Here is a 22,069-nt window from a genome sequence, read left to right as displayed (position 1 = left end):
TGCGGAGTAGCTGTCTAACACAATGTGCAAATTTTCGATTGAAACTCCACCTCTTAGCCTATCCAGACTGACTAGTAGAGATAGTATTTTTAACTGCACAAAACATTTGTCATAAGCTCCATTAGTTTCTCTGTTGCAGACAGTACCGCAGCCGTAGCGAAATGTGGCTATTAACCATATCTAAACTTCGTCAAAAATTGATTCTGTGTGTTGAACTGAATCGTGTGTGTTTGAGTCGGGTTCATCGCAGTAAAACATGGCTTGCTTTTACACAACATTCATGACAAATGCATACTTCGTTGATCTGATCTACCCCGTGTTTGTGTTTTTCTTGAGCTGAGAGTTTTTTTTCGATTCCTTTAAAGCATGCACTGTTTTGAATGGTTTTGAGTTTGGAAGAGCTGAAATGTATAGCCATACAGTGGAAAAAACGTTGCAATTCACGTTGTTAACGTCTACACGAAAGAGAAGTCATTATGAATAAAACTGAAATTCCCTCGAACACAGGAGGGTTCTGCATATCGCTGGCTTTTCCTTTTCGAGAGACAGTGTTTGTAGCTGGCCGAGAGTTACATTTACTTAATATGCTGTCGTTATAGGCGGGAGGTTTAGAGATTGATACAATTTTGCAATATATAGTCTACAGAAGTGGCCTGTGAACAACTGAAAGAAAAATCATGTCGCGGAAAGTTTGTAGAAATATTTCAATCAGCTTTGAAATAAATCATGAAAGAAAGCATTAGGTCCTAAATAATTTTGAGTGGAACATACATAAGCCGTTATCATCGATTTAGTAGGCAGAGCTTGTCCGGAGACGTTTTATACACATCCTCCTGAGTGTAAAATAAAAACTTAAAAATAGCTCCAAAGGACATCACGACTTACCGTGTGCCATCGATGTGCAATTCTTGCTTCGTGTAGCTCTGAATCTACTCTTTCCGTAGGTACTTTCAGCCTATACTTGTCCAAGGCGCTAATCTGAAGGGAATTTCAACTTCCAATTTCGATCTGCCAAAATACTGGTTACGTCATTGCCAAGAATGTCCGGAAAAACACTTTCTGAGGAATCGAAGTTAGGGAGACCTAATTACGAAAGCAATTCTAAGAAACTCACTCCATTGTTTAATACGTATACATTACAGCTAAAAATACAATTATTATAGTTTACACTGAGCTTTGGGCAAAGATATATGCGAGTCTACGAGATCTACTCTTGGCCATTTTAATCATAAAGATAGGATACATTTCGAGAAACAAAATAAAGTGTTCAGTAAGAGATCGGTTTAGTGAAGGGAAATTTCCCTTCCTCCAAACAGCCAAAACATTTGCTTATGTTATTCATATGTTAAAAATATGTTAAAAAAAGCTTTTCTAGGAATCGTCTAGCAAACAAAATGGGGTGTAATTGTTAAAGAGGATCGGTTCAGCGAAGGAAATGTGCCCTCCTGTGATCAGCCAAATAATTTGCTTGTGTCGTTCAAATAATAAATGGGAAAACATTTCTCGGAATCATGGAGTCTTCTGTCTTTACAACACAAACACCGCAGAGGAAATAACTTTTGCTTTTTTTGTGTCCAACTAAGTAAAAGTAAAGAAATGTAAGGCTTTTGTGATTAAAACGTCCTTTTCGAGAGTTCACCTGAATCACCTTGGTGCGACGGACTCAAATTCCACTTCTATGAGTGATGATCCATGTTATGTTCCATGATTTCCGAGAAACGATTTCGATTTAATCAGTGAATACTTCATAGCTCAAAGCAATTTTTTTTTTAATTCAGACAGGTTTACTTTTTCGTTAATGCTAACTGATAAACGAAAGCTACCAGGCACAAAACAAACAACTTCCTTAGTTCCTACTAAGCATTTTCACTTTCATTAATAGGACAGAAAGTTCCGAGTTAATAGCTTGGGAAAAGGCCCACCATTTTCCTCCTTGTTATTCACGCAGGTGATACTACTCGCTTGCTGATTGGACAGGAAGAAATTCTAAGAAAGACTTCACTGAACAAGATTACAGCACTTGTCACCAGAAGCCACAGAGTTAAGAGTGAACGGTCGAGTGAAAACTCAGAGACCCAAATTTTTTAAAATGCCGAAGTGGGTTCAACTGAAGATGGTTTGCCCCATAAGGGGATGCCCGAATAATCAGTAAGTACAGTAGGAGTGTAGTAAGAAGCGATTGTTTCCATTGCTTTCATTGATGAATCGAAGCACATTTTTTCTCGAATAGTCTAGATGCTGCCCTACTTAAACGGATTTCATCTTTCTCTTTGTCGGGCTTTGATCAGCATCCTCAGTTTTCTGGCACTTTATCATTTTTAGACGTGGCGTAGTCATGGAATGGGCTTGCGCCGCAGACGATACGACCATGTACATTAGCGAGGAGGGAAGACTTTGCTGCAACGCATGGTGGCCTTTTCAGCATAACGACTTAATCATCAACTGGAAGTTTGACTGTGGAGATCGTACGGGACCTCATCGAAGCGCTCATTACCAATCAGCTGATTATGAAGGCTTTAACCACGCGATATCGATGGCAATGTTGCAGGCGACTTGGACCACCGGTGATTGGGCCACGAAGCTGATGCAAAATGTCAAAAAACAGTACAACAGAGATTGATCATCCTCGGGACTAGGAGAGTAATTTTTGCATACCTTTGGTACAAACACTTAAAAACATTGTTAGTAAATACATGCATCATCATTGTATACATAGTAAGCGTACGTAAGCGTTATATAATACGTCGAATTATGCTAGAATTTTGTTTGGTTCTTACTTACGATCTAGTGGAGGGTAGATGCATAGAGTACGTCATTAACAATTTGTTTTGGTTTCTTTATTATAACAGATGGATTCCATGTTGCCATGCGTCTGTTCAGTAATAGATTACAGAAGACTTCAAAACGTGGCGAGAACATCATTGATACGCTCGCCTAACGGCTCGTGTGCCACTTTGTTTTGTTCATACCGCGTTATGACGTCATCTGTGATCTATTTTTTCATTCATTTTATTTATTTACTCCATTCTAAAATTACAATGATAAATATAAAGTAAACAAGTAGAAGAAGAGAAATGGAAAAGGGCAAAAATATAGCAGGCTAATTAGATGCCCTTGTTTAAATGACAATAATAATTAGGATAAAAAAGTTAACTTAACATAGGAGAGGAAGAGGTATTAATTAATTAATACTGAGCAAAATAATACTGATAGGGTGCTTTTTTAAAACGTTTTCTAGTTGCTAAGTTACATATAGATAAAGGAAGGTCATTCCAATAGTAACATCCAATAACAGTGGGGCAAAATTTCCTTATATTTATTCTAGCGAAAACGGGATTTAAGCGTTGTAAGGATGCACTTCGAGTAGCGTAGTTATGTTGCTCAGATACCAGAGATAAGGTGTAATTAGACGGTTTTTCATCAATTAAGTGGTCATATAATAGCTGGCAAGTACATAATTTAACAATGTCAGGAAGCTTAATAAGACCGAGGTTTACATAATGGGGAGTAATATGATCACGAAGTGGCACATTGTTAATTATTCTAATAGCTTTGTTTTGTAGTCTCACCAATTGTGACAATGGAGCCTCGTAATTATTACCCCACAGTACGCAGCCATAAGTTAAATAGGGATATATAAGTGCATAATAAATACTTGTTAGGGATTGGGATGTCACATAGGGTTTTAGTTTTGCAATAACATTTACACTTTTGCTAATTTTATTACTTATATAATCGATATGGTCGTGCCAAGACAGTGAGCAATCAATAATGAGTCCTAAATATTTAACACTGAAAGACTGTTCTAGGTACCGGTTTGCTAGTTTAAGAGGGATATGTAAATTATAATTTCTTTTTTGTCGTAGTTGCTGAACAGATGCAAGGCAACATGGAAAATATGTTTCCTTTATGTTTTTGCAGTAGCTGGAATTAAGTCGCACTTGTAATGGTACCCTTTTATTGTAGAACGTCTCTCTGTAAAGTGCAAGTAAAACATGAAAAAGCTCTGGAATACACATGGCAAAGCGAGATCTGATATGAATACGCATAGCTGATTTGAGTATTAAATTTCACGAAAAAATACAGTCTCTATCTCGTGGCTTAAACATGAATCATCTTAATAAAAATATATGTTACTTTCAAGCTACTTGACACACGCACGTTTGACAACTTTTAGGCCGACAGACACCGTGTTCTTTTATTTGCGTTACTGCACAACCAAGATAATATAGATTTAGCCAGGCCTAAAAGCGGATATCATCAGTTATTTTTTTGGGATGCTCCTTTTAATTAAAATAATCTGACATGTATGTGTGGCCAATTTTGGACGATTTTGCAGTTTCTTATTTTTTTCCTACCTTATTCAGAAAGGCAAGATGTAGATATTAATCATTATATCCTTTCTTAGTTAACATTGGGACTCTCACGCAAAAGACGTTTGCTCATTTTTTTGTTGTGGGATATGACTAAAATACAGTGGTTACAATATACTCAGTTGCTAAATCTCTACCAGAGAAAATCTCGCAGAAATACAAAACTAGGTGAAAAGTCGAAAAGTTTTGTCTTATAACTCGATCCCCAAACATACAGTTAGCAATCTTCACTTTTATAGAGAGTCTTCCCCTGCTGGAAGGGTTTGCACCATCCCTCAAATGTACATGTAAGAGCACAATCAATCTGCCATAAACCGTGAAGATAACATTTTGTTGCTGAACTATACATAACCCTACACAGGTATGCACGTCTATACATAACCCTAGACAGGTAATATATAACTAGTGTACATAATATATAACTAGTGTACTTTGTACTTATCTCACCTCATGTATTATATTGTTCACTGAAAAACCTTTTAAGGAGTGTACAATAAAATTTTATCTCTTATCTCTTTATCTAAACGTCTATACATAACCCTACACAGCTATACATGGCTATTCATAACCCTACACAGCTATACATGGCTATACATAACTTTACACAGGTATACATGGCTATACATAACCCTACATACAGATACACGGGTATATATAACCCTAAACAGTTATACATGGCTATACATATCCCTACACACATATACACGGCTATATATAACCTTACACAGGTATACATGGCTATACATAACCCACACAGGTATACACGGCTATACATAACTCTACACAGCTATACACGGCTATGCATAACTCTAAACAGGTATACACGTCTATAGATAACCCTACACAGGTATACACGTCTATACATAACCCTAGACAGATAGACACAGCTATACATAACTCTACACAGGTATACATGGCTATACATAACCCTTCACAGCTATACATGGCCCTACATAACCCTACACAGGTAAAAATGGCTATATATAACTCTAAACAGATATACACGTCTATACACAACCCTACACAGGTATACATGGCTATACATAACCCTTTACAAGTATATACGGCTATAAATAACTCTATTCAGGTATACATGGCTACACATAAGCCTTCACAGGTATAAACGTCTATACATAACTCTACACAGGTATATAGGGCTATACATAACTCTACACAGGTATACACGTCTATACATAACCCTACACAGGTATACACGTCTAGACATAACCCTAGACAGGTATACACAGCTATACATAACTCTACACAGGTATACATGGCTATACATAACCCTTCACAGCTATACATGGCTCTACATAACCCTACACAGGTAAAAATGGCTATATATAACTCTAAACAGATATACACGTCTATACACAACCCTACACAGGTATACATGGCTATACATAACCCTTTACAAGTATACACGGCTATACATAACTCTATTCAGGTATACATGGCTATACATAAGCCTTCACAGGTATAAACGTCTATACATAACTCTACACAGGTATATAGGGCTATACATAACTCTACACAGGTATACACGTCTATACATAACCCTACACAGGTATACACGTCTAGACATAACCCTAGACTGGTATACACAGCTATACATAACTCTACACAGGTATACACGTCTATACATAACCCTACACAGGTATACACGTCTAGACATAACCCTAGACTGGTATACACAGCTATACATAACTCTACACAGGTATACATGGCTATACATAACCCTTCACAGCTATACATGGCTATACATAACCCTTTACAAGTATACACGGCTACACATAACTCTATTCAGGTATACATGGCTATACATAAGCCTTCACAGGTATAAACGTCTATACATAACTCTACACAGGTATATAGGGCTATACATAACTCTACACAGGTATACACGTCTATACATAACCCTACACAGGTATACACGTCTAGACATAACCCTAGACTGGTATACACAGCTATACATAACTCTACACAGGTATACATGGCTATACATAACCCTTCACAGCTATACATGGCTATACATAACCCTACACAGGTATAAACGTCTATACATAACTCTACACAGCTATACATGGCTATATATAACCCCAAACAGGTATATACGGCTATACATGGCTATACATATCCCTACACAGGTATAAACGTCTATACATAACTCTACACAACTATACATGGCTATACATATCCCTACACACATATACACGGCTATATATAACCTTACACAGGTATACATGGCTATACATAACCCACACAGGTATACACGGCTATACATAACTCTACACAGCTATACACGGCTATGCATAACTCTAAACAGGTATACACGTCTATAGATAACCCTACACAGGTATACACGTCTATACATAACCCTAGACAGATAGACACAGCTATACATAACTCTACACAGGTATACATGGCTATACATAACCCTTCACAGCTATACATGGCCCTACATAACCCTACACAGGTAAAAATGGCTATATATAACTCTAAACAGATATACACGTCTATACACAACCCTACACAGGTATACATGGCTATACATAACCCTTTACAAGTATATACGGCTATAAATAACTCTATTCAGGTATACATGGCTACACATAAGCCTTCACAGGTATAAACGTCTATACATAACTCTACACAGGTATATAGGGCTATACATAACTCTACACAGGTATACACGTCTATACATAACCCTACACAGGTATACACGTCTAGACATAACCCTAGACAGGTATACACAGCTATACATAACTCTACACAGGTATACATGGCTATACATAACCCTTCACAGCTATACATGGCTCTACATAACCCTACACAGGTAAAAATGGCTATATATAACTCTAAACAGATATACACGTCTATACACAACCCTACACAGGTATACATGGCTATACATAACCCTTTACAAGTATACACGGCTATACATAACTCTATTCAGGTATACATGGCTACACATAAGCCTTCACAGGTATAAACGTCTATACATAACTCTACACAGGTATATAGGGCTATACATAACTCTACACAGGTATATAGGGCTATACATAACTCTACACAGGTATACACGTCTATACATAACCCTACACAGGTATACACGTCTAGACATAACCCTAGACTGGTATACACAGCTATACATAACTCTACACAGGTATACATGGCTATACATAACCCTTCACAGCTATACATGGCTATACATAACCCTACACAGGTATAAATGGCTATATATAACTCTACACAGGTATACACGTCTATACATAACCCCACACAGGTATACATGGCTATACATAACCCTTTACAAGTATACACGGCTACACATAACTCTATTCAGGTATACATGGCTATACATAAGCCTTCACAGGTATAAACGTCTATACATAACTCTACACAGGTATATAGGGCTATACATAACTCTACACAGGTATATAGGGCTATACATAACCCTACACAGGTATACATGGCTATATATAACCCTACACAGCTATACACGGCTATACATAACTCTACACAGGTATAAACGTTTATACATAACCCTCCACAGCTAAACATGGCTATACATAACCCTACACAGGTATACATGGCTATACATATCGCTACACAGGTAGATACGGCTATACATAATCCTACACAGGTATACATGGCTATACATATCCCTACACAGGTATAAACGTCTATACATAACTCTACACAGCTATACATGGCTATATATAACCCCAAACAGGTATATACGGCTATACATGGCTATACATATCCCTACACAGGTATAAACGTCTATACATAACTCTACACAACTATACATGGCTAGACATAACCCTACACACACATAGACGGCTAAATATAATCTTACACAGGTATACATGGCTATACATAACCCTACACAGGTATACACGGCTATATATAACCCTACACAGGTATTCACGGGTATACATAACCCTACACAGTTATTCGTGGTTCTAGATAACCCTACACAGGTATACGTGGTTATACATATCCCTACACAGGTAGAAACGGCTATATATAACCCTACACAGGTATACATGGCTATAAATAACCCTAAACAGGTATACACGGCTATGTATAACCGTACACAGGTATACACGGCTATATATAACCCCACACAGGTGTACACGGCTATATATAACCCTACACAGTTATTCATGGCTCTACATAACTCTACACAGCTATATATGGACATACATAACCCTAAGCGGCTACACATGGCTATACATAAGCCCGGCCTACACAGGTACACACGGCTATACACAACCCTACACAGGTATACATGGCTATACATAAATCTTCACAGCTATACATGGCTATTTATAGCCTACACAGCTATACACGGCTATATATGTTTTGCCAGTTGTCGCTAGTCGGTTAACCCCATTCAGACCCTGGTGTACGGCTGTTGTACGGTTATGGCTATGTATAACTGTGCACCGGCTGTGTATCCCTGTGTATGGCTATATATAGCTGTGGCAGGTTATGAATGGTCGTGTATAGCTGGGTAGGGCTATGTATAGCTGTGTAGGGCTACGTATAGCTGTGTAGGGCTATATATGGCCGTGTAGGGTTAGGTATAGCGGTGTAGGGCTATGCGTAGCTTTGTAGGGTTCTGTATAGCTGTGTAGGGCTATGTATAGCTCTGTCGGGGTAAGTATAGCTGTTTAGGGCTATGTATAACCATATAGGATTATGTATAGCTGTGTAAGGCTATTTATAGCTCTTTAGAGCTATGTATAGCTGTGAATGGCTATGTATAGCTATTTAGGGCTATGTGTAGCCGTGGAGGGCTACGTGTAGGTGTGGAGGGCTATATATAGCTGTGGAGAGCTATGTATAGTTGTGTAGGGCTATGTGAAACTGTGGAGCGGTTTGTATAGCTGGGGAGGGCTATGTATAGCTGTATAGGGCTATGCATAGCCGTGGAGGGCTACGCATAGCTGTGTAGGGACATGTATAGCCGTGTGTAGTTTTGAGGGGCTATGTCTAGCTGTGTAGGATTATGCATAGATGTGTGTAACACTCCAAAAGCACATGGTTTTTATTATCACACACTTCATGTGAGTCACACTAAATATATATCATCTAACCACGACTTCGTGTAAGTCGCACGGGATATAACATCTCCCCCTTTTTGCAGTTGTCTACACAGTCCACATACAATAAAATAATAACACAGGATAGCAAAATCCAATTCAATGTTCCAGAGTCTTTGAATCAATCAGAACCAAAGTCTTGAGACTTAATGTGACTAATTAATGTTTAAAACTAGTGGGTTAGTAGGTTAGTATGCTCATAACAAAATATCAAAGTTTATCTAATTAATACTGCAGTTCAACTCAATTGCATATTCTAAATGCTTCTGGTGTCCGATCAAAATTAATGTAAACATGTCACGTGACGTAATCAGTCAAATAAGCAGGTCGACGTCGCTCTCGTCTAGGCCTAGATGACTGTACTCTGGGAGTAGGAGAGCTGGAAGTAGAACCTTCTTCTGTCTGAACTGTAGGAAGCTCTTCCAACTGTTGGTTGGCATGCCCTAATGATCCGTTTGCAACAGTCTCTTCAGCAGAATCACTTTGTTCAGGGATGGCTTGGACTGGACTGCTGGACTGGACTGTGCTTGGATTGCCAGAATCCATAAGTAGTGTTTCTCTCCAATCCTCACTATCTTCTCCTTTGGCACCTTCCTCATGCATGATAGCATTAGCCAATTTAAACTGGCTTGAATCTCGGGTTATCTCACGACCATCTGTAACTCGCCTTGCCATGATCGTCGAACCACTAATTCTGATAACTGTGTAGAAGATAGGCTCATAGGCGGTCGACCATTTATTCACCTTCTTTTGTCTAAGTAGGACATAGTCTCCCACACAGAAGTTGTGTTCTTTGATATTCACGCCATCGCGTCTCATCTTCTCTTTATATACTCGGTCTTTCTCATCGATCAGCTCATCCTGCTCACTTCTTTCTCTTGGTACTGTGTGATCAAGTTTGGTCCTAATAGGCCTATTCGACATAGCTTGGTATGGAGTAACCCCAGTGGCAGGGTGAGGTGTGTCCCTATATGCCATCAACATATCACAGACAGCCATATTCCTGTCAAGTCCAGTTTTTCCCTGGAGATGGGCGATTTGTTCCGTCTTGTTTAACACTTGCATAAACCGTTCCACCTGGCCGTTGGCTCGGGGGTGTTCTGGTGTCACACGATGATGATCAAAACCCTCTTCTTTTGCAAAGGTTGCAAACTCTTTCGAATTAAATGGCGGACCATTGTCAGACTGCACTCGTTTGGGTACACCGTGATGAGCAAACATTTTCTTCAACTTCTCTTTAGTCGGCTTCACTGCTGTTGAGGACACCACCTCTACTTCCGGGTATCGGGTTCTTTGATCAATTGCTACCAAGTTGTAATGACCGTCTGGGTAAGGTCCTCCGAAATCGATTGAAATCTCTTCCCAAGGTTCCTTCGGGATCACCGATGGTTTGATAGGTTCTTGTCTGCGATCTTTGGTAGTAACTTGACAGTCAAAACAATGACCTATCATTTGGTCAATCATCGCATTCATGCCGGGGAACCAATACTTAGCCCTAAGCATCTGTTTCGTCTTGGTGGTTCCCAGATGTCCCAGCTTGTGGGCTGATCTGATGACTTTCTGCTGTAACACCATTGGTAAAACAATTCTTTCCATTCTGAATATCAGACCTTGTGCTTCGTAAATTTCGTCCTTAATCGGGTAGAATGGTGCCAGGTCAGCATCCTTCTTGCTGGTCTCCCAATTACCTTTCCTGATAGTTTGGCTCAGTTTTTGCAAAGCTCTATCACGATGTGTTTCTTCTCTAACTCTGTCTAGCACCACTGCATGCTCCGTTTCAATGCTTGCCTTCAAAATCTTCTCAGTGTCATTGTTTCCAACAACTGGTAATGGGTGCCTTGACAAGAAATCTAGAGGGTCAGCCTCATCCTTACCAGGCTCGTATTTCATTTCAAAGTCCACATCCTGCATGTCCATCACCCATTTCTCGATCCGGGGGGGAAGCTTCGCCGTTGGCTTATTAAACAATGGCAGGAGTGGTTTGTGTGCAGTAATAATCGTAAACCTGGGTGCACCAAGAAGGTAGATAGAAAATCGATCCTTGGCCCATTTAACACATAAAGCATCCTTCTCTGTCTGGCTATACCTCTTTTCCACATCAGTCAGAGTACGACTTATGAAATGCACTGGTTGCCAGCCCCTGGCAGATTGCTGAAAAAGGCCAGCTGATAAACCTTCATTGTAACTAGCTTCGACTCTCACCATGATTGGTAGCTTGGGGTTGAAGAATGCCATTGTATCCTTGCTGGAGATGTTGGCTTTCAATTCTTCAAATGCATCATCTTCCTCTCTTCCCCAGTGAAACTTAGCCTCCTTGTGAGTAAGCTCTCTCAGTGGTTTCGTGAGCGAAGCATACCGAGGTATAAATTTGGATAGATAACCAGTCATACCAAGGAAACTTCTTACCTCTGCCTTCGATTGAGGGGGTTTGCACTCATGGATGGCCCGTACCTTCTCCGTTGTAGGTCTTAAATCACCCTGGCCAAATTGGTAACCATAGAAGGTGATTTGTTTCTGGCCAAATTCACACTTAGGCTCGTTGAAGGTGATTCCATAATCTTCAGCTTTCTGAAATACTGACTCCAGTGTTTCATTGTGTTCCTTCCAATTGCTCGCTCCAATCAAGATGTCATCCCTCTGGTTAAGACATTGGGGAATGTCGCCAAAAATTCTGTACATTGCCTCATCAAATAGATCTTGTGATGCCTTTGCACCAAATACAAGCCTTTTAGGTCTGAAATTACCCCAGGGGGTGCTGAAGGTAGCGACTGATCTCGATTCTGGGTGTAGCACTAGCTGGTGGTACCCCTGTCGGAGATCCAATTTTGTCCAGATAGTGCAATCATGGAACTTGTGAATGAAATCTTCCACTATTGGTGCTCGTGAGATCCGGCTCCTTTCCATGTACTGGTTCGGAACTCGTAGGTCAACACTCGCTCTGATCATGTGTGGCTCCAACTGGTCCAATCGCAAACCTGCAAACCTCGGTTTTGGTTGCACCACCAAAGGGGAGCACCAGGTAACTGGTTCATCGTCAGGTACTTTCTCGAAGATATCTTCTTGAATGCCTAAGTCCAACCACTTTTTCAGCGGCTCTTGAAGATAGTATGGTACCTGCCTAGGTTTCTGTGCTACCGGCACTGCTCCGGGTTTCATATGGAATCGGCTTAGGATCTCGCCACCATTCTTCTTGTCCTCTATCTTGTCAATACCTTGAAATAAGTGGCTATACTTAGTGATTAAATCTTTCATATCCTGTTCACCTTCTGCCTGTTTAACAGTGTTAGCATTATGTCTCTCCACAGATATGGCCAGATCATTGGGCTCAGCGAAGCTGCCATCTTGTTGAATCTTCAACATTCCTAATGTTATTAGTGTTTCCTTGCTAATCAGTGGAGGTGATTGGATCCTTCCTGACACTACAACAAATTTGGTCGGTTTCCCACACGTCTCATTACGAATCACAGTTTGAAATTCTCCTTTGACCTCGAGTTTGTGCTGGAGAGTACGCAACTTGACATTACTGTTTGCCAGGATTGGCTTGTCATGTGTTCTGTGGCTGAATGCCTTAAACTGGTGTTCGTCCATAATATTAACATCCGCCCCACTGTCAGCTTCCATCAAGACATCCACGTCATTTAATCTCACCATAACAGTTCGATAATCATCACCATTTTTGCCAATCACTCTTATCTTCTTGGCCTGCTTTAAGTGTTGCACTGCCTGGCCGAAAAAATCATCATCCGAGCTCGTGGATTCTGCATCTTCAGTTGTCTTCTTAATTCTCCCACTGCTTTTCCTTTTACTTTGCTTCTGTCTTCTGAACTTGTGGCTACGAGTAATCTCAGATTTGCATACAGAGGAGAAATGGTTCAATTTGTGGCATTTATGGCATTTCTTACCATAGGCAGGGCAATCCTTCCCTTTCTCATGGACTCCAAACAATCCACAATATTGACATTTGTGCTTTTTCCCAGGCCGCTGTGTTTCGTTGGATCCATTGCTTTGTTGTTTGGGGTATTGCAAATCGGAATGCACACGAGAAACATTCTCACGGGAAACATTCTCACTTCCCATATCTTTCATTTGCCTCGCAATATCCTCCGTCTGGCTTGCTTCGGTCAGAAATCGTGTCAGATCCCACGTCTTGCTAATGGCTTTCTCAATCATCTTCTTGTTATCAATGGTTTGAATTATGTGCTCCAAAATTCTCTCGTCGAATGTAGCTCCAAACTCACATTCCTTCGCTTTCTCTCGCAGCCTTGCCGCGTATGCACTTGTGGTTTCACCCATGTGTGGCCTCATTTTCAAAAATAAATACCTCGCATGATGCTTATTCTTCTTTGGAGTGAAGTGATCATTCAGCTTAGTACGCAACTTCAGGTACACATCTTCCACCTCTGGATCCGGTAGGCTCTTTTCTAATCGAGCTATCTCTTTTCCGCCGTAAATTATTATAGCATCCTTCTTATCGACGGCCTTCGTAATTCTGAAGTATCGGAATTCTCGCTCAATTCCCTCCAGCCATTCTTCCCATGCTTTGCCGACGCTGTTCGCTTCGTCGGGAATGATAAATGGCTGTGTTCGAAGGTTTTTGGTCTCTGTGACGACTTGAATCGCTTGTGCTGCTCCACTTGTTGCTGCTGTTTGTTCCGTCATAATTCTCTCTTGTTTTTCTCCTCGTCGCCAATGTAACACTCCAAAAGCACATGGTTTTTATTATCACACACTTCATGTGAGTCACACTAAATATATATCATCTAACCACGACTTCGTGTAAGTCGCACGGGATATAACAATGTGTAGGGCTATATATAGCTGTGTAGTGTTATGTAAGTTGTGTAGGGCTTTGTGTAGCTGTGGAGGGCTTTTTATAGCTGTGTAGGGCTATTTATAGCTGTGTAATGCTAAGTATGGATGTGGAAGGCTAAGTGTAGCTGTGTGGGGCTAAGTATAGCTGTGTAGGGCTATGTGTAACTGTGTAGGGCTATGTATAACTGTGTAGGGCTATATATAGCTGTGTACGGCTATGTTTAGAAAGTAGGGTTATGTTTAGCTCTGTGGGGCTATGTATAGCTGTGTAATGCTAAGTATAGCTGTGGAGGGCTAGGTATAGCTGTGTAGGGCTATGTGTAGCTCTGTAGGGCTCTGTATAGCTGTTTAGGGGTATGGATAGCTGTATAGGGCTATGTATAGCTCTGTAGGGCTCTGTATAGGTGTGTAGGGGTGTGTGTAGGTGTGTAGAGCTCTGTATAGCTGTGTAGGGCTCTGTATAGCTGTGTAGGGGTATGTGTAGCTGTGTAGGGCTATGTATAGCTGTATAGGGCTCTGTGTAGCTCTCTAGGGCTCTGTAGAGCTGTGTAGGGGTATGTGTAGCTGTGTAGGGCTATGTATAGCTGTGTAGGGCTATGTATAGCTGTATAGGGCTATGTATAGCTCTGTAGGGTTCTGTATAGCTGTGTCGGGCTATGTGTAGCTGTGGAGGGGTATGTATAGCTGTGTAGTTCTATGTACAGAGGTACAATTCTGTGGAATATTTTAGTGATTGGATGCCGAATGGCGAACAGTGTAAACAGCTTCTCTAATATGATCAATAATCTTACTTTGGTCAAGGACATTAGCTTTGCGAATATATACTGCAGACGTTGACTCGACTGCCCATTGGTATACGTTTATTAGTCACGGTGGAGAGCTGTATATAGCTGTGTAGGGCTAAGTAAAGCTTTGTAGGGCTCTATATAGCCGTGTTGGGTTATGTACAGCTGTGTAGAGCTATGTATAGCTCTTTAGAGCTATGTATAGCTGTGGAGGGCTATGTCTAGCTGTGTAGAGCTATGTATAGCTGTGGCGGGCTATGTATATCTATGTAGGGCTATGTATAGCCGTAAAGGGCTACGTATAGCTGTGGAGGGCTATGTATAGCTGTGGTGTGGAGGGCTATGAAAAGCTGTGTAGGGCTGTGCCTAGCCGTGGAAGGCTACGTATAGCTGTGGAGGGCTATGTCTAGCTGTGAAGGGCTATGTCTAGCTGTGGAGGGCTATGTATAGCTGTGTAGTGTTATGTATAGCTGTTTAGGGATATATTTAGCTGTTTAGGGCTATGTATAGCTGTGTAGCGGTATGTATAGCTTTGTAGGGCTATGTATAGTTGAGTACGGCTATGTATGGCGATGTAATGCTATGTGTAGCTGTGTAGGGCTATGTATAGCTGTGTAGGGTTATGTGTAGCTGTGTAGGACTATGTATAGCCGTGCAGGTCTTCGTATAGCCGTGGAGGGCTATGTTTATCTGTGGAGGGCTCTGTATAGCTTTGTAGGGCTATGTCTTGCTGTGTGTAGGGTTATGTATAGCTGTGTAGGGCTATGTATAGGTGTTTACGGCTGTGTATAGCTGAGCAGGGGTATGTATAGCCGTGTAGGGTTATGTATAGCTGTGGAGGGTTATGTATCGGTATGAATCCTTATCTATAGAGATAGGTTTAGTCAAACCACTATATGATAGTAACATGACGTGTCTACGGTCGCCCGTTCAGTCACCGCTGACTAAAAGCGCGGGCACCCTGGGGGCGACATTGCACGTATAATCAAGTTACCCATCCTTTAGTAGAGGACGCACTGACTCTTGAACTACTGGACGGCAGTCAGGCTCGATTGGTCTCGCTATGGGTAGAGTTTGACATACGAATACCATACGACATACGAATACTATTATATTTTTAGCCCAGGGCCCCTCTGGATAGCGGCTTCGTCGCTGAATGCCTTGAATGGGCCACCCTGGCTAAATAAAGTTTACCTTTACCTTTACCTTTATGAGGTACAGGTATTCTTGGGAAGTAAACGACGGATACTCAGTAAATAAACGCCTTCCGGCGGCTGGTACGTCTGCTGATAATGCCCTTGGTTGAGAGATTGTCCGAAAAATGAACATTTGGCCGAGAGGCGAAGCTTGGAGGGCAAAAGTGAAATTTTGAGGACAATTTCTCAGCAAGGGCATTATCAGTCGGCATACCAGCAAGCCAGAAACGGGTTTCTTTATTTCATAAGCCTGCCATTAATTTTCATATGGCGCTTAAACTGCTCGTAAAAAGGAACTGTTGATGTGATGGTGAATGCGCGCGATTGACGATAGCAAGTATATTTAATTGGTTTCATTAACTTTATTTCCCTGTGATTGGACCAAAACCTTGATAAACTATCATCTGAATAAACCCTCGCAACGCGCGCCTTAGATCAAACCTCGAAAACTCAGCGCTTTTTAGCTTATACTCGTTCGTTCGTTTTTTGTTGCACTTTGCACTTTCCGGAACAGCATTTGCGACCAGCTTTTTAATGTCAAAAAAACCGGACTCTACGAGACGAGTTGTTTTTTCCCTGTAAGTAAAATAATAAAGATTAAAAGTCGAAACTTCTTTCCCGCTGATTTTGTTTGTTTTCGACGGAAATCGGAGGAAAAATATCGACGCAGGTGGAGGTTATTATGTGATAACTTTCCGCTGATTTACACCACGTGACGTAAAGTAGCCAATAAAATCGCGCGAAAATGAATGGGTGGGTTATAATCCACAATATCTAGTAACTAACTCAGCTACAATCCTGACCAAAAGTCCTTGGGACACTTGACAAAACGACGACAGGTGACGCATTATTTTGAGGTGGGAAGTCATTATCTAATTTGCCGAACCCCCTCCCCCCCAAAACAATGTTGAAATAGTGGGTCTACTTTGGATGACTCGACATCAACATTGTGTTGGAGGTGGGGAGGGGGAGTTGGGGAGGGGGAGTTGGACAGAAAGATAATATGTTGGCAGAAGCGCAGTGTCCCAAGACTTTTGACCAGGATTGTAGTTCCTTTTCGGCCCAAAAGGTACTATCAGGCACAAGTATTCCTGGGAATCATAACACAGATGTTCTACAGTAACTAATAACTTCGAAGAGATGAAGCGTAAAGGAACTAGCTGAGTTACTTACTAGTAACTGTGAACTTTCTGTGTATTTGCGAGAGAAGACGTCAGAATTGGACGGGCTTCACACATTGTAAGAGAGATATCTTGAATCATAATACAACAAACCTGATGTAATCTGCTTAACAAAAGCAGCGTGGTCGAGTCGTTAGAGCAGTGGAAATGTGAAACTATGTTATCTTTAGTAGTACTTTATTTTGCACGCTTTTAATTTAAGTTACATACATCACTTCCATTACCTAAATATGTCGTTTACATCACTTGCATATCGATCTTGGCTAGTTTTCTTCAGTTCGTTGAAGACTGCTTCGAACACTGCATGACATTTGTTGACAAAGTTGAAAGTGCAAGAAGGGCCTTTCTGATCAGCTGTTGATGCACTCCCAACAAATGCGGTATTATAAAGCAGAAAAAGAACTACAGTAGATGATCAGGAAAAAAAAATCAATGTACGATCGTTGATAACTACAGCAATAACAGCAACAACACCGTAAACATGATAGATGATACTGTCTAACAAAACAAAACTAACAAATACGGTGCACATTTACAATGCTAAGCCGGGACGGCATTACACTTGTATAACGCATGCCTGATACTCATTCAGCAACAAACAAACTAAAAGAATCTAGCTTATATCCATAGCGTCTTTGCCTTGCTTATTAAGAGCTTCGCGGAATCTTGCATCATTACGGTCCAGGTTCACCAGACGCCTTATTCCTAACCAAAGATTGAAGAAGAAAACAAGAACTACTTATTATATAGACGCGACTGTTGTTGTTGTTACGAATTTGCAGACGCTCTTTGGGCGCGTCACGCAATCTTTCTTCCTCTCCCGGGGGAGAAAAATTCCGTGACAAGCCAAACGAGCTTCTGCATATTGAGGAGGCCAGTCAGTTATCTCAGTCAGATTATGCAAATATAACAAGACACTTTTTACCATTGTGGTGGTCTCTTCCCTGCCTCATATCGCGCAGAGCAGCTTTCTTGTTGGGGTTATCATAGAACTCTTTGTCTTGTAGTTCTCCTTGGTGTCTGGCTTGGGCATAATGGTAAAGGAAGTTATTTACTGCCGCCTCGTCTAATCTACAAAGAAATTAAAACCGGTTAAAGAGTTTCCCATTTTCAGCCGCATTTCTAGGCTCGATTTCCGCCGCCCTCTCGAGTCTGGTCTAATGTCCTTAGTCCGATCTAAGGTCCTCCTCTTCGGGGGAGATGCTCGGGCTTCTTTCCCAAACAGCGGCTGATAATCGAGCCCAACGGATTTCCCTCCGCTATATATATGCAGTTTCAATTGAAAATTCCATTATGATACGGCAGAACCTAATACAACAAAATCATCACCAATACCAGCACCTACTGGGCTGATCTTGGATCCGGCGGTCTTTGTCTTTCCGGTAATTTCATAGATTCCGGCTCGGTCAGTAACTGCACCAGGCTCTTCGCGTAACAATCTGCGAGTCCCGGAGGGATTTGTTTCTCATCTCGAGCTGCCACCCACAACAGAGTTCTATCCAGCATTTTCATTCTGGCCTTCTTTGTAACATCGGCTGGAGCATACGTCATTTGACCGTCAAGGGCAACAAGTTGACCTTCGATTATGGCTGTCACCTGAAAATGAAAAGAGAATTACTACGAAAAAAAGAAATGGAGATCAACATTTTATCTGTTGAAAAAGAGGATCTATCAGAATCAATGAAAGAATTACAGAACAAATTCTGAATCAAATAAATTAATCACAACACAAACTGTACGTCATATCATCCAATATTACTCGCTGACTCAGAGCCATTTCAATTATTGTTAGATGAGGTTGAGCAGGATGGCGAGCATGCACCAGTTGGCATGTAGTATTGGCCAAGTTAGTGGTAGTGGCTTTGGTAGTTGTCATTATAGTGGTCAGTGGTTGTGTTAGTGCAAGAGTTAGTTGAACATGTTGTAGAAGTAGCACTCTGGAGGTACTCCCGTATAAAAAGGTCGGGGATGTTCGTCTTCTCGCTTATGGGGTAAATCATGGATTCTTGGTCTCACTTGAAAAGGGCGTCCAGGACGAAACACCACTAGTTTAAGCTATCATAGTATATTTTAAAATGCTGCTATGTTCGTTTTAGGTGGTATCTTTTAGGGGTCAAATAAAGCCGGGCTCGAGCCCACATCGATCTCCTTTAAGGGTTTAATTCAAATTGTCTTACGAGCATCCCCGACCTTTTCACATGGCATGTGAGTACCACCCACGGGAAGGAGTAGCAGAATTTTTGTATCGGTGAGACGCATGAGTAAAGGAGCCGGTAAACTTACGTCATGCTTTTCTCTCCTCCTGGGTGGCGGAGCTCTGTTACTTAACAGTCCCGAATAACCTGCCGACTTCCCGTGATCTTCATGCTTTTCCAGTTCTTCAATCATACCAATGGTGTTTTCATAAATGTCATAAAGCATCTGTTCACTGGCTGAAGTTAATCAAGAAATAGGACACACAGACAAGAATCAGAGACAGTGATAGCTAAATAGCCATACTAAAACATTCCAGTAAAAAGTAAAGTCTGCATATGAGCCAAGTGGCTCATCAGGCCGAAGCTTATCCCGGATTCTGCAGCATGAAGCGACTAGGAGTATTTCTACTCCCCCCTGGATGGAATGCTAGTCCATTGCAGGGTTAACCCCAACATTAAGTTCGCCAGTACCCATTTGTACACCTGAGTAGAGAGAGGCACTGTGAGAGTAAAGTGTCTTGCCCAAGAACACAACACAATGTCCCCGGCCAGGGCTCGAATCCGGAGCGCTTGATTCGGAGACCAGCGCACTACCTCCCACAATGTGGGAAGGCAATAAAAATTATTGGTTTTCACAGGCAGGTAAAACTTTTTGAACTAAACTTCTAGTAGCACTTATAAAAATTGTGTGATATCGAGAGGGTACTCAGAGTATTACTCACAGAGAGACTCAAATTTGGCGAAACGGTTAGATACGAAAAGGTTGTAAGGCTAAACCTAAAAGGGTCCAACGGCTCAGAAAAATCTCCTTGTCCTTTGCGTATAGTTTACACTTAATTTTTAACCATTTTTAACATAATAACATGCCACGAAATGCATCTATAAGGGATAACGCTTGACAATGTGTGAAATACTGATAACTTTCGCTCACTCCTTCGCTTCCTGTTGGACACTTAAAACATCTGGTGATCAATGCATAAGGCTTTCACACATGTTCACAGGCGCTTGCGCTTTGAAGTCGAACTGATCACAAGTTATTCGAGAGGAAGACGATTTGCTCATCAAGTGTTTGATTTTTTGTCAGTTGTAGACTTTCTAAAAGTCCTTTCCCTCTCGCTTCGCTCGACAGAAATGATTAAGCGAAGGACTGAACGAAGGTCAACTTGTGGCAAGTTTAGTCATTTGTTGGAACTTGGAAAAATACTATTTTCCAAGTTAAAGACGAATCCCAAGGCGCACTAACCTTGCAGTGAACGTTGCGTCTGCTCCTGTCTCAGACACGATTGCTGCTGGAATGGTGAGGGATGGCCGTGAGGTGTCCAGTGACCCTGCATATCCCGGGAGTGACGTCCTAAACAAACGTATAATAGCATTGAAATGAAGAAAAAAGGTGCACCAAAAAAATAAATATCTTTGTGAATGTACCAAATGGCGGCTTAGAATGTTAGATTTTCAGAGAAAGTGATTAAGAAATGATAACCCCCCGTCCCCTAATTCTATGGCTGAAAAACCGTTGCTGGAGAATTTCCATTTTTAAAGTTTTGAAGAACATTGAAATAGTTTTCAATATGAAAGAGCTTTTTCACTATTCAAATTTTTAGTTATCCTCGGTTGATTTAGGGAAATTAACGACTTATTAAACTTATAGGTTTTCACTTTTGGCGATGGGGTTAGGGCCGGGAAAGGGTGGGGGAGGGGGGCGGGGGGCGGGAGGGCAGCTGTTATAACACTTTCTCTATTATGGCAGTGTTTGTAGTTGGCCAAGAGTTACCTTGATATGCTGCCGTTATAGTCAAAAGGTTTAGAAATTGAACATTTTCCGCAATATATCAAATTGACTGAAGTGGGATGTAGCAAAGCATAAATCAAGTCGAGAAGAAATGCTTCAACAATCTTTGAAATTATTCATGGAAGAGAGTAGTAGGTCTAATTGTGAATAAAACTGTCTGGAACAACACTGTTTTCCTCGATTTAGTAGGCTGAGTTTGTTTAGTGACCTTTCGTACGCATTCATAAATCTTAAAAGTAGCTCTAATGAACTCACCACTTACCGTGTGCCATCGATGTGTAATTCTTGCTTCGTGTGACTCTAGATGCAAGCTACGCTTTCAGCACGCGCTAGAGACTACTTATTTAAGGCGACAAACCGAAGGGAAATTTTCAACTTCCAATTTCGATTTGCCAAAATATTTGTTGAGTCATTTCTAAGAATAAGCGGAAAAACACTTTCGTAGAAGTCAATAAGGGCAAAGGAGAGCAGCTGATTACACAAAGAATTCCAAGAAACTAACTCAATTGTTTAATATGTATACCTTGACGTTGAAAATGCAATAGTTCACACTGAGATTTAAGGAAAGATATGCGAGTCTACGAGATCTACTCTTGGCCGTTTTAGTCATACATATAATATGGG

The 22,069-nt window shown here is 41.0% G+C and overlaps 2 protein-coding genes across 2 annotated transcripts in view; one reads left to right on the top strand and one right to left on the bottom strand.

Annotated features, from left to right (window-relative positions):
• The window catches only part of LOC145497955 (uncharacterized), a 107,274-nt gene that overhangs the window by 56,757 nt on the left and 28,448 nt on the right, over positions 1-22,069 (bottom strand). The window contains exon 2 of the mRNA XM_081477832.1: positions 20,900-21,007. Within this exon, the coding sequence (XP_081333958.1) occupies positions 20,900-21,007 (108 nt within the window). The remainder of the gene's footprint in view (positions 1-20,899; positions 21,008-22,069) is intronic.
• LOC145496640 (uncharacterized) lies at positions 2,041-2,704 on the top strand. Its single transcript, XM_081476345.1, has 2 exons — positions 2,041-2,148; positions 2,323-2,704. Exons 1-2 carry the CDS (start codon positions 2,090-2,092, stop codon positions 2,618-2,620), a joined length of 357 nt encoding a protein of 118 aa, XP_081332471.1. The 5' UTR covers positions 2,041-2,089; the 3' UTR covers positions 2,621-2,704.

This window comes from Orbicella franksi, chromosome 9 (assembly GCF_964199315.1).
Source record: "Orbicella franksi chromosome 9, jaOrbFran1.1, whole genome shotgun sequence".
Classification (NCBI taxonomy): Eukaryota; Metazoa; Cnidaria; class Anthozoa; order Scleractinia; family Merulinidae; genus Orbicella; species Orbicella franksi.
The sequence above is the reverse complement of the archived record's forward strand: the minus strand, read 5'-3'. Positions and strand labels throughout refer to the sequence as shown.